The 18,304-nt window shown below is 36.8% G+C and overlaps 1 protein-coding gene across 3 annotated transcripts in view; it reads right to left on the bottom strand.

The window, feature by feature from the left end:
• sorcs2 (sortilin-related VPS10 domain containing receptor 2) overlaps positions 1-18,304 on the bottom strand; it is a 212,532-nt gene that overhangs the window by 74,312 nt on the left and 119,916 nt on the right. For all 3 annotated transcript variants that reach the window (XM_048184819.1, XM_048184821.1, XM_048184820.1), the window contains exon 3: positions 10,448-10,547. In XM_048184819.1, the coding sequence (XP_048040776.1) occupies positions 10,448-10,547 (100 nt within the window). The remainder of the gene's footprint in view (positions 1-10,447; positions 10,548-18,304) is intronic.

Consider the following 18,304-nt stretch of genomic DNA (forward strand, 5'->3'; position numbering starts at 1 on the left):
CAAGTCTTGGTTATCAGACATTGCAATACAGTGAAGGTACTGAATTTTGTCTTTTATTGACTGGTTATGGTAAATCAGTTCAGACCAATCCATTTGATCTGTCACAAATTCCATATAATGGCAATGATGACAAGAGGCCAAACTGTGTGTGAAAATAAATCAGCGACATTTATCAGTGTTATCGATCTCTACTCAAGGTCAGGAGCATAAACAAGGTCACTGTCACATCAAAAACTTTATTACAGGGTCTGATGATATTCTTAGCAACTACTGCAGGATTACTGAAGTGATCCAAGACAATAAATCACATTCAGAATTTCAAGCAGTGTGTTTTAGTACAGTTGCATGAAAAAGTATAGGAACCACTTGCAGAATCTGTGAAAATGTGAATAATTTTAACAAAATAGGAGAGATCATACAAAATGCATGTTATTTTTTATTTATTACTGTCATGAGTAAGATATTTTACATAAAAGATGTTCTGAGCAGTTAAACTGAGCTCTGTTCTTCAGAAAAATCCTCCAGGTCCTGCAGATTCTTCAGTTTTCAAGGATTTTTTGCATATTTGAACCCTTTCCAGCAGTGACTGTATGATTTTGAGATTCATCTTTTCACACTGAGGACAACTGAGGGACTCAAACACATAAAAAAAAATGCAAACATTCACTGATGCTCCAGAAGGAAACACAATGCATTAAGACCTGTGTGAAAAGATGGATCTCAAAATCATACAGTCACTGCTGGAAAGGGTTCAAATATGCAAAAAATCATTGAAAACGTCTCAGGTTACGCATGTAACCATGGTTCCCTGAGAACAGGGAATGAGACACTGCGTTTGAAATGCATATGGGGAACGCCTTCGTGTGAACCGGTGTCTGAAAACAATATCAACCCATGGTTACATATGTAACCTGAGACGTTCTCTTTTGAAAGGGGGAGTGCATGCCAAAGATGGCTAGACAAACATCAGAACTAGCAATTTCAACTGAAATGCCAGAACCACTCCCCATATGGGTCATACATAGGCTGTCAGTGACAGCATTCCCTATGGCCAACAGCCCAAGCTATAAGCCTCAAAGAGGCCTTCCACAGAAGGCCTACCAAGGCAGCTCAAAGGCTTCAGAGAAAAGAGGGTAGCTTTGAGGGAATGTGGCCAGGGGGCCCGAAGGAACCATTGCCAGTCACTTGTCAGGGGAACGTACTCGACCCTGATTGCCACCAGGGAGGCCGACCTGGTCTCACAGAAACCTAGTCTTGGCCAACGAACTGTCTCTAGGCACAAAATCATGGAGGCCCAGAAGGGGGCCTACAACATGACATAGTTCTACATCGTGTAGAAATATATCACAGCAGCCTTGCAAAAGGTCAAACATGTGAAACTACATGCTTAATCTGCTTAAAGGATGCCCAGATATGGGGGGAATAGCTTAAAGGGCGGCCTGTGAAGGCCACACACCTAAAACAGCTTAATTGCTGATAAAACAAGAACCCACAAACCTGGGAACTTGTTCAGATTGAAACGAGTTAAGCTAGCAGAAAAAGACTGTAGAGTGCCCACATAACAGTCTATCTCAACACAATCTGACAAGCAGTGTACTCAGTAAAACACCTTTTACTCTTTAAACAAGAGGAGTACAGACTTACGCCATCATGTTCTGAAGGAGGCCCAAAAAAGGGCCTATGACTCCAGAAAGACATGTGGCGTCAGCTCATGGCAGTGTCTAAGCTCTAAGGGAGCCAAATATGATAACCAAACTCTCCAGTGAGGTTAAGTACTCAACCTGAGCTAAATTCAACACTTTCCAACAGGCAATGTACTCAGTAAAACACTTTTTGCTCTCTAAGCAAGAGGAGTACAAACTACGCCAATCTGCTTTGAAAGAGGCCTGAACAGGGCCTACTATTACAGAAATACACAGGTGTCAGCCGGTGGCATTGTCTAAGCTCAAGGAAGCCAAATCTAGCTAATTAGCCTCAGCTAATTTTCTGCCAGGCAGTGTACTCAGTAAAAACACTTTTTACTATTTTAAGCAAGAGGAGTACAGACCTACGCCATCATGTTCTTGAAGGAGGCCCAGCCAGGGCCTGCAACTACATAAAGACACGTGGCATGAGCTCGTGGCAGTGTCTAAGTTCTAAGGGAGCAAAATGAGAACCAAACTATCTAGTGAGGTTAACTATTAAACTCAACCTGAGCTTAAATCTGTCCCACACATTCCAACAGGCAATGTACTCAGTAAAACACTTAACTCTTTAAACAAGAGGAGTACAAACTACGTCAACGTGCTCTGAAGGAGGCCCAAGCATGGCCTACTACTCCAGAAAACAAGGGCGTCAGCGAGTGACAGTGTGTAAGCTACAAGGGAACGTAATCTGAAACCAAACAATCACGTGAGGTTACCTAACTTAACTCAACCTGAGCTTAAATCTACACATTCCAACAGGCAATGTACTCAATAAAAACACTTTTTAACTCACATTAATGGGAGTACAAAGGATATACGCCGCCATGCTCTAAAGGAGGCCAGTACTGGCCTACTACTTCAAAGATCACGGGCATAAACCTGTGGTAGTGCTAGTTTTAAGTGAGCAAACTCTAATTAAACATCTACCAACAAAACTTGTGATATAACAAGGTATTGTACTCTGAAGGAGGCCCAAGACAAAGCCTTCTACTCCAACAACACTATCAAATCTTATGGCAGTGTTTAACTCTAAAAAGGAGCTACATAGGAACCAAACTGTACAGAGAGGTTCCCTAAATAAACTCAACCTGAGCTATGCATTCCAACAGGTCATATACTCAGTAAAAAAACAAAACAATTTTTACCCTTACAGCAAGGGGAGTACAAACTTAGTCACCATGCTCTGAAGGAGGCCAGAACAAAGCCTACTACTACGGAAACAGGTGCTAACCTTTGGCAGCAATAGAGTTATTGGGCTTACATATAGGACAAAATATAGAACTTTATGCACACATTCCACCAGCAATGTACTCAGTAAAAACACTTTTTACTTTTTAAGCAAGAGGAGTACAAACTTATGCCATCATGCTCTGAGGGAGGTCCAAACAAGACCTGAGATTTCAGAATGACACGGGCGTCAACCTGTGGCAGTGCTAGTTTTCCAAGTGAGCAAACTCTAACTAAAACATCTGCCAACATGCCTTGTATTACAACAAGCTATTGTGCTCTGAAGGAGGCCCAAACAGAGCCTCCTACTTCAAACAACACAAGTGTCAGCTTGTGGCAGTGTTCAAGTTCTAAGGGAGCCATATATGAAAACCAAACTATGTAATGAGGTTAACTTTATTAAACTCAACCTGAGCTTATACATTCCAACAGACAATATACTCAGTAAAAACACTTTTTACCCTTTCAGCAAGGAGAGTACAAACTATGTCACCATACTCTAAAGGAGGCCAAAGTCAAGCCTACTACTCCAGAACACACGGGTGCTAGCCTGTGGCAGTATTAGAGTTACTGAGCTCACAAAGTTTAGGGCAAGAATAAGAACTAACATATTAAAGTACAATAACCTTGAACAACAAGGGAGTACTATTAATCCAACCCTGATTATAACCCCAAAATACAAGGTGGGTACTTCACATCAGAAATTCTCACCAAAAACAGATACAATCTGTACTGAACCCTATGGAACAGGAGCTTTCATAAAAAGCTACAACCACATCACTCTAGCTTGAACATAGTTCAAGGAGTTCAGGGGAAAAACTGAAGTCAAAGTACCACTAGATTAGTTCTGGGGGAGCGGGGCCACAGCAACAAAGTTTCTATTCACATAGTGAAAAGGGGCCTACACTGCCTGAGACAACGGCACCAGGGAGACTTAGCAATAGTCTGCTACCTTAGCTGCTATCTATTTTGCACCTACACCAAAGGGACAATGGGCCTTGGCCTGACAACTCTGATAAGAGGAGGCCAGAACTAGGAAAAACTACACTCACATAACAGGGGTAGTATAAAAAATAAAATGCTACTAGCAGACCGCCTAAACCCTAGTTCTAGCCTAGGCTTATAGGCCAACACATAAACATAGATTTGCCTGGGGCTAAGAAACAACAGCCTCTACCAACGACTCTCAACTGAGAGGAGGCAAACTCTGAGAATACTAAATTTCTACAGTAAAGCTCAGAGGAGCAAAGCTCAACCAAAGCACACAATGTCAGGTGGCCTGTAAGGCCGACGCTAAACATAGATCTATCTGAAGTTAGTGAAAGCTAATCTCAAAACTCTAGCATTTACCAGAGGAGAAAGCTAATTAACCAAAAGTTGGCTAACAGTGCGGCTTAGTTAAAGCCGACATCTGAATACATATGAATGGTGGCTTCGTTATCTGAAGCCAACACATCCAAAAAAGGGGACAAACAAAGTACTACCCTAATAATATATCGTTCCAGCCAACCTAATGGAACTTCAGGGCCCTTAGTCCGCATCATATACAGAAAACTGATTATAAATATAAAGAGACCTACCAAGCCAATTTCAGCAGCTCTAACTGATATGCTTACAAACAGACATTGTGTGTAAAGCAGCACCCTCCTGACCTGCTGCCACGTATAGAGCGTTGGAGCCTGCCTATATCACGAGATGGTTGCACCCATCTCGTCAGTAGGAGGCATCGACACGTACCCATACTCACTCCATCAAAACCAGCGAATTAACCTGCTGATGTTGATGAATGCGAGCTGAATACAGATCCTTCCATGCCTTCTTGATATCAGTATGAAGATGAAAAAGGAATGGAAAGCTTACGGTGGCTGGAGGATTATGGCAAAAAAAGGAACCTTTCGATGAACAATCCACGAGCGGTTTCTTCTTAACCTGCTCCAATGGCAGCTGCAGTCTGCCAAAGGCACGTTCCATAAACTCACACAGCTGTAAATACACGGGGGCAGCGTGGCTTTGAGGATTCAGGAGGCTCACCATTTTCATCCTCATCAGCCATCTCCTGCTCTCTTGTTTGGCTTTAGAACACGAAGAGCAACTGCTGCTGAATCTAATGATGTCAAAGACAACACATCATCATAATCCCACAGCTCTCTCCCGTTAGCCATCGAAGGTCACGGGGAACCCCATGATCTAGTCTCTACTCTGCCTCAGCAAGAGTAAGACCTGAACCATTAGGTGCAGTTGCCGGTCATTCTCCTCTCGAGGAAAAGACCAGAAGAGAGTGGAGTATTTTACAATTAAAACACACTCACAATAACAAACAGACAGATCCCACAAGAACTGCCTGTACATGCTCTTTTGTTCTTATAAAAAGGCAACGTTATAAGTTATGTGTGTGATCAGATGTCAACACTATGGGACACAGATGCACACACTTCCTGAAACGTTTGTCAGACATAAATTGTCTTACCTTAATATCGGTTTGATATCGTTTCAAATAAAACAGTCCCTGAAGACGAAAAGATACTGACTGGTTCTCTAGGCGTTCCTTATATACTTCCGGGTCTCGCTAGGATGACATCATTGGCTGTCGCAGGCCAATAGGATTGTCGTGAGTTGATATTGTTTTCAGACACCAGTTCACAGAGAGGCGTTCCCCATATGCGTTTCAAACGCAGTGTAGAGTTCCCTTTCGAAAGGGAACTGAAGAATCTGCAGGACCTAGAGGATTTTTCTGAAGAATATTGGGCAGTTTAACTGCTCAGAACAAACAAGGGACTCATAAACAACCATCACAAAACAAAAAAGATCATAGATCAAAAAAGATTGTAGATCATCCAGGTAATGACACACAGTATTAAGAACCAATGGTTCATAAACTTTTGAACAGGGTTCTTTTAATAAATTCAGCTATTTTTTGTCTTGTGGACTATGTAAACGTCTTTTATCTAAAATATCTTACACAGGACAGTACTAAATAAAAAATAACATGCATTTTGTATGATCTCTCTTATTTTGTTAAAATGATTCACAATTTCACAGATTCTGCAAGTGGTTCCCATACTTTTGCATGCAACGGTAGGTCTGAGGTTGTTAGTTTATGGGTGTGAGAAAGTGTTCCTTCAGTGGTGTAAGGAGTGTATGTGTGTGTGCATGTAGGCACACATTACAATGGAGTTTAAAGCTCATTACGAGTTAAAGAGACCAAGAAACAATTTGTAATACTTATTCTTGGTTAAACTATAGACTACTTTCTAGACTCCATAATCTTCTAAAGTTTAAATAAAATAAATAAATCTTCTACAGCTTAAATAAATAAATAATAATTTTTTTTTTTTTTTTCAGCATTTAAGGACATCAAAACATAAAACATAAAAAATCTTAAAAGAGTATTTATTTGTCTGTAGTTAATAATTGGCAAAATGTCCTTTTCAAACTGAATGCAAATTATAGTGGATGTTGTGGAGAAATGCCAATATTCATATTTTGAAATTTAAGATTTAACTTGAATTAATTAGTTTATAACATCAACAATACTACTACTACTAATAATATAATAATGTTTTCAAATGATGAGTAAATGGGAATTACCTCTAAAATAATTATAGTCCAACATTTATTTATCTCTTATAAAACCATTAGCAACAGATCAAGATCCCTCTACACTTCAAGTACTGTATCACAGTGGGTTAGCATGCCAATTTACAGTGAAGTCTCACAGCCTATGAGCTTTATGTCTGGATAAACCCAGATAGGGCAACTAAAATCCTTTACCACATTTTCTTTCTTTGCCAAGAAAGAAAATGTGAGAAAATCCTGCTAAATTCTTAAAGATAGAGCAGCTATGGGAAACAAGTGAACATCTCTTGGCTTTTATCTCTCTTCCCTCTTTCCTATGAGAACTTTCACCTAGAGGAACATCATTCCATTAACCAGTCACGCTCGTGGACGTGGCCTTTCTGCTTTCCCGACTGGAGGGTGTGAACACTGGTTTGCTTCACTCACTTTCCAATGCATGTATTAAACTCCCAAATGTCAGAGATAGCCACTGTCTTTTATATCTGTTTTAGCTCGGTTTCAAGACACTGAGCAAGGAGATTTTAATCTCGGGCCTCATGCTCTGACTACAGCTGCTGAAGTAATGGGAGTTTTTCCAACAGAACGAGTCCCTGAGAATGTGAGAGGACTTCTCTTCTGCAAGCGCTCATAAAACACACACCACAATGGCTGAGAATTATATCTGGAAAGACTATGTTACACCATTTAACTGAACACAGAAAACAACAAAATTTGTTTATGCCCTTCAAATTATGGAAGCATCCAGTTTGGATGACAGCCGGCAGGAAAAGACTGCTTAATAATATTTAATATTTATAGGATATATACATTTGCGAGAAAAAGTATGCGAACCACTTGCAGAATCTGTGAAAATGTGAATAATTTTAACAAAATAAAGGAGATAATACAAAATTTATTAAAATGTTATTTTTTATTTAGTACTCTCCTGAATAAGATATTTTACATAAAAGATGTTTACATATAATCCACAAGATTCTGCAAGTGGTTTCACAGATTCTGCAAGTGGTTCACATACTTTTTCTTGCAACTATATATATATATATATATATATATATATATATATATGTGTGTGTGTGTGTGTGTGTGTGTGTGTGTGTGTATAAATTCTTCAAACAATGCAGAATCTGAAAAAAAACATGAAAGTATAACAACATTTCTCTGATAAAGTAGAAACGTCCTTCTTTCTCATTTTCAAGGCCATTTCCCATTAATGAACTTTCCCCGTATCTCTAGTATGGACAAATCACACATTATTTCCTGAATAATTACTAGCTGGAGTTCCAGCAAGAGATAACACGGGACAAAGGAAGTGAAATTTATGCCATTTGAAATTAAACTGTTTGCTTAAACTCTTTGTCTGAACAGAGCAAGCTATTAACAAAATGAAGGCGGGCGGCACCGAACTCCACTGAATCCATTACTGCAGAATCAGCTGCTGTTAATTCCACTGCTGAATATTTCTAATTAGAGACTGAGAAAATATACTGCTCATCTTCGTTAAGGGACTTAGAAATGTGATTTAATGGAGGTCAGATATATTAGAGCCAAGGATAGCTTTATTTGCAACTGCTGTCAGACTTGCTTTTCTGTTTTTCCCTCTGACGTTTCTTTCTTTCTGTGTCTCTTGCATTCATTCATGCTCGGTTGAGCTCATCGCTGTAGAAATGAGGGGGCCAGACGCTTTGGTTTTGGATCAGTGGCGTTTGATCCTGCTCCTCTACGCTGGGACCCTGTCTAACGCCACACTGATTGACATTGTGTAGTTGTACAGTGACCTGTGGGGTGTAGCAGCGCATTCACTATCACTCTCTCCGTGTCTCACAAACCCAGACACACTTTTTGATTTATAAATACACACCCAGATAGGGCTGAGTAATACAGCTGAAGTATAAACACTGTGGTCCTGTGGTGTTATCAGACATTGCTTTTCTTTGTTTGAGCATCCAGACACAGGAACATAAAATAAAAATAAATTTAGTAAAAAAAAAAAAAGCTATTTTTGTTCATAAAAAAATAACTTTCATAACAATAAAGAGATGAAACAATTATAATAAAATATTTCAATTACATTTATAAAAATAAGAGCGATTTTGTCCATTTAGAAAAACAACATAAATATAAATTTTATATAAATATAAAGATAAATAATATTCTTTATAATAAATCATTTTCAACTTTATATATATTATAAATATATAATTTTATATATGAATGATTTATGAATAGAATGATTTCTGAAGGATCATGTGACATTGAAGACTTACAAAGACAGCTTTTTTAAAATTGGAATAATATTTCACATTATTACTGTTTTTGTTTGTATTTTTAATCAAATAAATGCAGGCTTGGTGAGCAGAAGATGCTTCTTTTAAAACATTAAAAAATCTTACTGACCCCAAACTTTTGAACGGTAGTGTGTGTGTGTGTGTGTGTGTGTGTATATATATATATATATATATATATATATATATATATATATATAATGCTCTTAATGCTCCAATACTCACATGACATAATGTCTTTAAGAGACTTAACGGACAAAATAAAATGAACATGATCTGCACAATGTTGATTAATTTTATACTGTTATCAAAACATTGTCAAAATTGTTGTCAATAATCAACATATCTTATGAATATTCAACATATCTCCCATCCAACCAAATAATAATAAAAAAAATAATTTATATATAGATGCCTTAGTGAAATAACACAATAGATAACAGCATCATAATGATATAAAGACAAGCAGAGCGTTGTGAGAAGTGTGTGATTTTGATGAATAGCATATGGCAACCACTGTCCAGCAGCACAAGTATCAATTCTGTGAGTCAGAGTTGAAATGTGTTGCCAGCTAACAGCAAACAGAGGCTTTCCCTGCTGCTCACTGTAAGTGCCCCAGACCGGCAGTGCCATCAATGAGGACACTCGAGTTTTGTTCCTTAGAAGCCTGGAAGTGTCTGTTTTCATAAAAGCCACTTTTTTCCCCAGACACTGCAGAAAGTGCTTGTGTTGTCTGGCCCCGTTCAAAACGCTCTTTGTGTCAACGGTCAAGGTATGGTCGTCCGAGATTTAAAAATAAAGGAGTCTGACGGGGGAAAGAGGTTCCATCAGGAGTGACTGTGGAGTTACTTTTCCTTTACTTCCTGTGCAATTCATGTCCCAGCCACAAGCATCAAATCACAGCCATGTCCTAAACCCGCATAACATTCGGAGTAACGTATTTTCCTGTTAATTATTAATATTGCGCATTGTGACTAGAGCTGAGGGCAGCAGACAAGCTTTGATGTGTCTCTGCTAAATTGCCTATTACAGACAGCTAGCACTTATTCGGCTGTGACGTCTGTGTGTGTTCATGTTTAAGAGGTTGTGAGGAGATTATTAATGAGCAGGAGATCCCTGTAAACTTCATTAGGATGACTTTGACACGCTTGAACATGTCATAGTTGCTCTAGGGTGATCATTTCCATCAATCTGCATAGACGGGGAAAAAAATTCACATGACCTTAAACTCCTCACATTTAATTATACTTGCACACACTCACAGGACAGGACATATTTATTAGACGTATTTGAATACATATTAAGTGAGAAGAACCATATGGAGCTCTTAAGTACCATTTTGTAAAGTCATGTAAATCCCTGATATGTGCTTAAACATCCACTGTTGCCAATAACTTATAATTGAGTGTTAATTGCAAAGTGCCTGTGCATGATAGTTAATTACGATATTCACATATTCATTAACATATGTGGTGAAAAAAATTAATATCACAATCATATACACACATCTTGATAATAGTAAAGGGGGGAAAGTGAGTATGCGATTCTTTGTAAAAAATCAAAGAATTTGTAGATTTGTAGATCTGTGCCTCACAATCTAAAACTTTCTATGAAAGAAAATGGCATGAAAATGGAGATCTGTAATAGGATTTAGTGAAGTGTGTATGGTCCTCTCACCTTTTTCTTATTGGTGGGACAAATGTAGAAGTTTGTGACTATGATGGTTGTCCCAGGCATCAGATTAAGCTTGGTGTAGGTTGACCCATAATCACTGGATCTGCATGAAGGAAAGAGCAAGAAAGATGTAATCTCCTCAATATCAGCACTCTGTTTAATTGCTAAGTTACACACGGAAAGATGTGATGGCATATACGCATCTAGATTGAATCACATTCTCATATTATTAGATTTATTCATAGAGCCGAGAGGCAACATAAACATATGACTCACTGTGTGTTGTCATGTCTATTTCTGACATTCTTACACAGAATATTTTCAGTAAAATAAAATGACATTTTTCCTTACACATCCCTCGTACACTGGAATTGCTTTGAATTGTTTGGTTAAAATTTAAGATACTGATGTTGAACATTCATAGCCTATGTCTTTTTAACCCCAAATCTGTGTTAAGATCCCATAAATATGTAAACACAACACTGGGGTTTGAAATATTAACAGCAAGCACAAAATAAGCACAATTTTTTTTTTTTTTTTTTTTTCAGAATGGACTTTTTTTGGGCTTCTGATTGCTAAAGTGATCTCAAGAGCATGTTGACATTTTTTTTTTTTTTTTTTACTGAATTGGAGTCAGCAAAACCAGTCAGCAAAAAATTTTAACTTTTCACAACTCAGCCAAACAGCTGCACTGGGAAAGATGGTAGTGCAGTTCTGTTATTTACAAACTCAAAAGGAGAGAAACATGCTTTTTTGAGAAGCCATTCTGAAATGTTCATGCAGTATGTGACAAACTAAATGACTGCTATGATATGAGATGACAGAAAGAGACAAACAGATAAACACACTCCAACTAAATTAAAACAACAAATTAACAAGACTGCTTAATTTAATCCAGTTGAAACTGTAAGCAGTGTGGCAGGTAAAGTGAGGTAAACTAGTCAGAGATTGATGTTAGCTCATGGAGAAACTATCTGAATTGCAGTAGACATGAGGAATGACAAGGCAGCATCACAGGTGTGGAAATATGTGCAAAAAATCAAACAGGCAGAGAGCTGTGGCCTAAACCAGCCTGACACTGTCAGAACAAATCATTTTCACACAACACAGTTACATGAAATGCACTTAAGAGCAAGGTCAAGGTCAAAGGGTTACATTTAAAGTGCCTATGTCAAGTTTCTTTTAACTCAAAATAATACATTCACATACTGTGAACCTCTCAGTTAGGCTGAGGGAAAGCATACCGCTGTTGGCAGCTGATAGAGTGTGCAAAATGCCTGATCAAAGACTACTCGTCAAAACAAACATACAGTGCTAAAGACTTCCCCCATAGAACTAATTAAAAAACAGAAGTGAACAGAACTCCTCTCTGGAGCTCCTGCTGAGCTCACATTTTTGTTCCTTACTTGACAGAACGGAGCAGAACAGAGGTGTTTCAGCTCGAGAGGTTTAAATGAAAGCGGGAGGGAAGGCTGGGTAGGGTGGGGGAGGTGATCGTTATGCCAGGCGCCATGTTTCCAAGACATCACACGGAGGTATCACGGCAGGATGAGGAACTAAAGGAAGGTCTGAGTAATAGCATACTAAATACAGTATATCAACTATAAACACAATGATGGTGAACATGACGGGTTGTGCTTTACAAAGAGGACATTTTAAACTACAAAACATTTTTTTTTTTTTCATTTTTATTGACAAAGCAGCATGTCAATATGTGAATAATGTGGAATGCTTGCTAACCCACCCACAATCATGATAAAAGAGCATGGAAAAATAAAATAAAATAAAATAAAATAAAATAAAATAAAATAAAATAAAATAAAATAAAATAAAATAAAATAAAATAAAATAAAATAAAATGTGGTCTGCTGCACTTAGTGATCCGCTCGGTTACTCTTGACTGTCAACACTATGATTCGGCTCACGAGTTTCCGCCAAACAGTTTCAAAGTAATCAGTGCGAGGATGAAGAAAGCAGTCAGGTGGAGCAGAGAGGGATAGGTCTCCAAGAAGCAGCAACGAAATGTAGTGAAATTACTAACCTGTTTAGGGCTTCAAATGCAGGTCAGTTTCATCTGTTAACAGGCTACTGTAGTTTTGTACTGTAGCTTTGTTAACTTAGCTAAGCATTAAACTGCAATAGCAGCCCATTACTATCCTCAGTCAAAATACTGTATGCTAAAGGACATTATTATCTATTGTAAAGTTACAGTAGTAATTTAGCAAACAGATTAGTTTTCTATAAAGATATTGTCATTATTAGTAGTTATTATTGTAGCCTACTAATTTTGACATGTAGGCAATTTAGAATTTTTATGAAATATAGTTTTGTTAAATCTTGGGTATTTAAGCCAATATCAAATAAAACAACAACAAAAATGTACTTAGAATTGAACTAAAATAAATTTAAATTATGTGCAAAAAAATTACAATGAGGTGGTTATTGCAACAAGGTGGAGACAGTTCTGTTCATGACAGTAGACATGCTGATGAAGAAGTGACAGGTACAAGAAAATATGTTTAAAAAAATTACGCACACACACACACACACACACACACAAAGGGAAAGACAGAGAGATGGGGAAAATGAAAAGGATAATGGAAGTGAAGGTGCAGTTCAAGAGAGAACTTTTAATTATTTTGCCTGGGGCTGTGCAAAAAAAAAAAATATATATATATATATATATATATATAGGGTTGTCCATGGTTTCAAAATTTGTTGTGAGTGCATGGGATGGCCTGGATGAGTGTAAGACTCTCCAGCCTGAAATTTTGGCCCAGTCCGGCCCTGGTGTTACCACTTGTGTTTGTTATCCAAACTTGTCCTAAAATCAAAACTTATTAACTTACAGTTTCCAATATCACTCTAACATGATAGATGTATAAGCACAGGACAGTGTGTTTTTGATTACTATTGTTGTTCAAAGATAGCTTGATTTTTACCAAACGTCCTCATTTTAGCAAAATTTAATTGACTACCAAAAAAGCCATGATTATTTGAAATCTGAATTAAATTCATTATACATGCCATTCATTCAGAATAGTCGAGTCTGTTAATTAGAATACGCAATCAGACGATGACAGTGTTCAGCATCTCCAAAGCGGAGTAAAACTCGGCAGAGGTCATCAGCGGAGTTGGTGGAGCGAGCGCCAGAAACAGCTAACTCATTAAGTAAATCCTCTCGTGGAGAGTAAAATGTCAGAGGCCTCAGAGGAACATTATGTCACTAATAAAGCTAATTCGGAGGATTGTGTGGCACGCCGCGCTTCGTTTGCCGAACGTTTTGCTAATGATGCTAACTTAATCGGATGGCTCATTTAATGCCACTGATTAGCTGACAGGACTAATGCCGGTGGTGATGAAGGAGTGTGGATAATAAAGAAACATAAAGGGAAGAAAAGGTGAAGAATAAAAACAAGGACAATAATCTGCCTTGAACTTCTAAAAGTAAATCTAAATGAATTCCAATCAATGACTTTTTCCACATATACAGTATATACTAGCATTCAAAAGTTTGTGGTCAGTAAGATTTTTTTGAAAGACTTTCTTATGCTAACCTAAGGCTGCATTTATTTGATCAAAATACAGTAAACACAGTGATATTGTCAAATAATATTGCAAATTAAAATAACAGTTTCTTTTTCAATATATTTTAAAATGTAATTTATTCCTGTGATGGCAAAGCTGAATTTTCAGGTGATGAACAGAAAGTTATTTGAAATAGAAATCTTTTGTAACATTAAGGGACCTCTGATATGATTACAAAGCGCTTTTGGTTTACAGTAGTATAGTGTACTATATAAATGCCTCATTCATTCATTCATTCATATACATGTTTAAAATTATACATGTCTTTATTGTCACTTTTGATCTAATGAAAAAAATTTACTGAGCCCAAACTTTTGAAAAGTATAGTGTAAATTAACCCCTGAAACACCAGAACTGAAAAATTCAAAATATACAGTACAGTCCAAAAGTTTGGAACCACTAAGATTTTAATGTTTTTAAAAGAAGTTTCGTCTGCTTACCAAGGCTACATTTATTTAATTAAAAATACAGTAAAAACAGTAATATTGTGAAATATTATTACAATTTAAAATAACTGTTTTCTATTTGAATATATTTCACAAAGTAATTTATTCCTGAGATGGCAAAGCTGAATTTTCAGCATCATTACTCCAGTCTTCAGTGTCACATGATCCTTCAGAAATCATTCTAATATGCTGATCTGCTGCTCAAGAAACATTTAATGTGTACAATTGTACAAAATATTTGTGCACAATATTTTTTTTCAGGATTATTTGATGAATAGAAAGTTCAAAAGAACAGTGTTTATCTGAAATCTAATCTTTTGTAACATTATAAATGTCTTTACTGCCACTTTTGATTGATTTAATGCATCCTTGCTGAATAAAAGTATTCATTTCTTTAATTTCTTTTAAAAAAAATACTTTTTCAAAAAACTTTCTATTCATCAAGGAATCCTGAAAAAAAACTGTTTTCAACATTGAAAATAATCATAAATGTTTATTGAGCAGCAAATCAGCATATTAGAATGATTTCTGAAGGATCATGTGACACTGAAGACTTGAGTAACGATGCTGAAAATTCAGCTTTGCATCACAGGAATAAATTACTTTGTCAAATATATTTAAATAGTACACAGTTATTTTAAATTGTAATAATATTTCACAATATTACTGTTTTTTACAGTATTTTTAATTAAATAAATGTAGCCTTGGTGAGCAGACGATACTTCTTTTAAAAACATTAAAAATCTTAGTGGTTCCAAACTTTTGGACTGTACTGTATATATTAACTGAAAAAGGATATGAGGTGCACAATTGAAATATATTGGGAATAAAATATCCTGATATCAACAGCATCATCACCTTCAGTGAATCTACTGATAATAGTGTATCCTTCACAGCCCTTGGTTATGTATAAAGCTTGTATAAAGTCAAATTAGTCAGTCTAAATCTCAGAATAAATCAAATTCTTGCCACAAAGGAAAGTTTCAAAGTTTGAAAATGAACAGAAAAAATGATTGTGACTTCCTGTATTCATTTGTGATCATGCATCATACTCCATGCAGATATTCGCTGTCACAGTGAATCACAGTTCAAGGTATGAGAACAGTCTGTGCATTTGGAGGGAAGCGCTGGAGGAAAACAGTAAGATCGAAAAATGTACAAAAGCATTTGCATTGAAGAAAACGCACATTATTTTTCTAAGCCTTGAACATGTCCTTGACTGTTCTTTTTTGCTTGTTGATGGATCTCTACTGAAAATAACCCACACTTTGACAGGCATATTGGATTTCTATGCTTGTGTTTAAATCCTTCAGACCTCCACTAGAGACACAGCATGTTAGCATTACCATCAAACATAATGTACGTGGAGTGGTGTCATAAATATTCTCTGACTGGTCTTCCAAAAACTAGACACTGGCCATGACCGTCACCTTTAATAGACTCCCTGCATTTTAAACAGGCAATTTGTCTTGTCCTGGTGATCTGACAATGGCATGCTCTTTGTTATATGTACAACAGATTTTTAAAGTGAATTATTTATTTTTTTTGCTGTTTAATTTTCCAAAATGCAAAAAATGTTTTTGAATATTTTTTTTCCTCCTGTAAAGTCACGACACCGTGAAGACATGCTCCCCTCCTTGATCTGTTGCTAGCATGAAATGTCAGATGAGAAAATGCCTGGTTGTCATTCACTGCAATAGATATGACAAAAACAATGATCTGATGGTTAACTTCAGCAACAGTAAAACGTTGTTGTTTTTATGCTTTTAGTCAAGTCATCATGTATGCATGTATGCAGAGACATCTTGATTCAATACGACAAGCTAAATCAATTGAATTGGTTTTTTTTGATCACCCTTTAGCATCATTCACCATCTGCAGTCCAATATTCAGTATACAAATTATATACAGTATTTCCCCAAATGCATTTGTGAAGTTGCTCAAATATGCTTATGATAAGTCTGGCACTCAAATTTACAATGTAAATAGATCAAATGTATACTAATCTTACATATATGAAAAACATTTTCTCCACATTTCTACCTATAGCATGCAGCTCAAACAGTAGAGCATGATGCTAACAACCTCAACAAGATCATAGTTTTGACCTCCAGTGAATGCATGAATTGATATAGTATGTATACCTTGAATACAATATAAGTTAAGTGTTTGCCAAATGCATAAATGTAAATCAGTATGTGTATACTCAAGGAAATATGAACAAAAGTGTGAAAGCTTGAGGGAATGTTTTTCATCTGCACAAATGACCGTTAATATCCATAACAGAAAGGACCATTTTAAATGAAAATATCTGACTGCTAGTTAATCATCATCAGTGTAACAGAAAAACTGCACATGAATTCTGCCCACTGGATGGCAAAATTACAATTAATGTGGAATTTCTTGAAAATTCAACATGTTTTTTTGAACTATATTACAGCAGCAGCTGATTAATTACTCATTCAAGAATCCTGAATGAACAAAACATTCAATAGTCCAACATGTTTGCTGATTCATCTTTGCATCAGTTTTTAAATAGCCCCCACAAAGAATACCATTAAAGTAGGTAGTGGGGAGCCAGGTATCACCACTCAAGAGCTCAAGAGGATCTGTAAAGTGTTTACTCCAATGCTACAACAAAAGGGGCTTCTGTGTCGCCACTAAAATATCCTTACAATAATCTAATGATGCAGATTTTCTTTTATACTTTATGTTTGTTGTGAAAATGAGAGGGACATTTAAAGGTGCCCTAGATTATGTTTTTAAAAGATGTAATATAAGTCTAAGGTGTCCCCTGAATGTGTCTGTGAAGTTTCAGATCAAAATACCCCATAGATTTTTTTTTATTAATTTTTTTAACTGCCTATTTTGGGGCATCATTATAAACGCACCGATTTTATGCTGCGGCCCCTTTAAATCCCGTGGTCCACGCCCACAGAGCTTGCGCTTGCCTTGAACAGTGCCTTAACAAAGTTTACACAGCTAATATAACCCTCAAAATGGATCTTTACAAAGTGTTCGTCATGCATGCGGCATGCATGCGTCGGATTATGTGAGTATTGTATACTGTTATATTGTTTACTTCTGATTCTGAATGAGTTTGATGGTGCTCCGTGGCTAACGGCTAATGCTACACTGTTGGAGAGATTTATAAAGAATGAAGTTGTGTTTATGCATTATACAGACTGCAAGTGTTTAAAAATGAAAATAGCGACGTCTCTCTTGTCTCCGTGAATACAGTAATAACCGATGGTAACTTTAACCACATTTAACAGTACATTAGCAACATGCTAATGAAACATTTAGAAAGACAGTTTACAAATATCACTAAAAATATCATGTTATCATGGATCATGTCAGTTATTATGGCTCCATCTGCCATTTTTCGCTATTGTTCTTGCTTGCTTACCTAGTCTGATGATTTGGTTGTGCGCATCCAGACGTTAATACTGGCTGCCCTTGTCTAATGCCTTTTATAATGTTGGAAACGTGGGCTGGCATATGCAAATATTGGGGCGTACACCCCGACTGTTACGTAACAGTCGGTGTTATGTTGAGATTCGCCTGTTCTTCGGAGGTCTTTTAAACAAACGAGATTTATATAAGAAGGAGGAAACAATGGAGTTTGAGACTCACTGTATGTCATTTCCATGTACTGAACTCTTGTTATTTAACTATGCCAAGATAAATTCAATTTTTCATTCGAGGGCACCTTTAAGAATCAAGATGCTCTGGTGCTGGATGTTGGAAACAAAGGTGACACACACACACAGTGCCTTGTAAATGCATTTAGGCTGAATTCACCCATTTTAATGAAATGCAAATA

The sequence above is a fragment of the Megalobrama amblycephala genome, linkage group LG3 (assembly GCF_018812025.1).
Source record: "Megalobrama amblycephala isolate DHTTF-2021 linkage group LG3, ASM1881202v1, whole genome shotgun sequence".
Taxonomy (NCBI): domain Eukaryota; kingdom Metazoa; phylum Chordata; class Actinopteri; order Cypriniformes; family Xenocyprididae; genus Megalobrama; species Megalobrama amblycephala.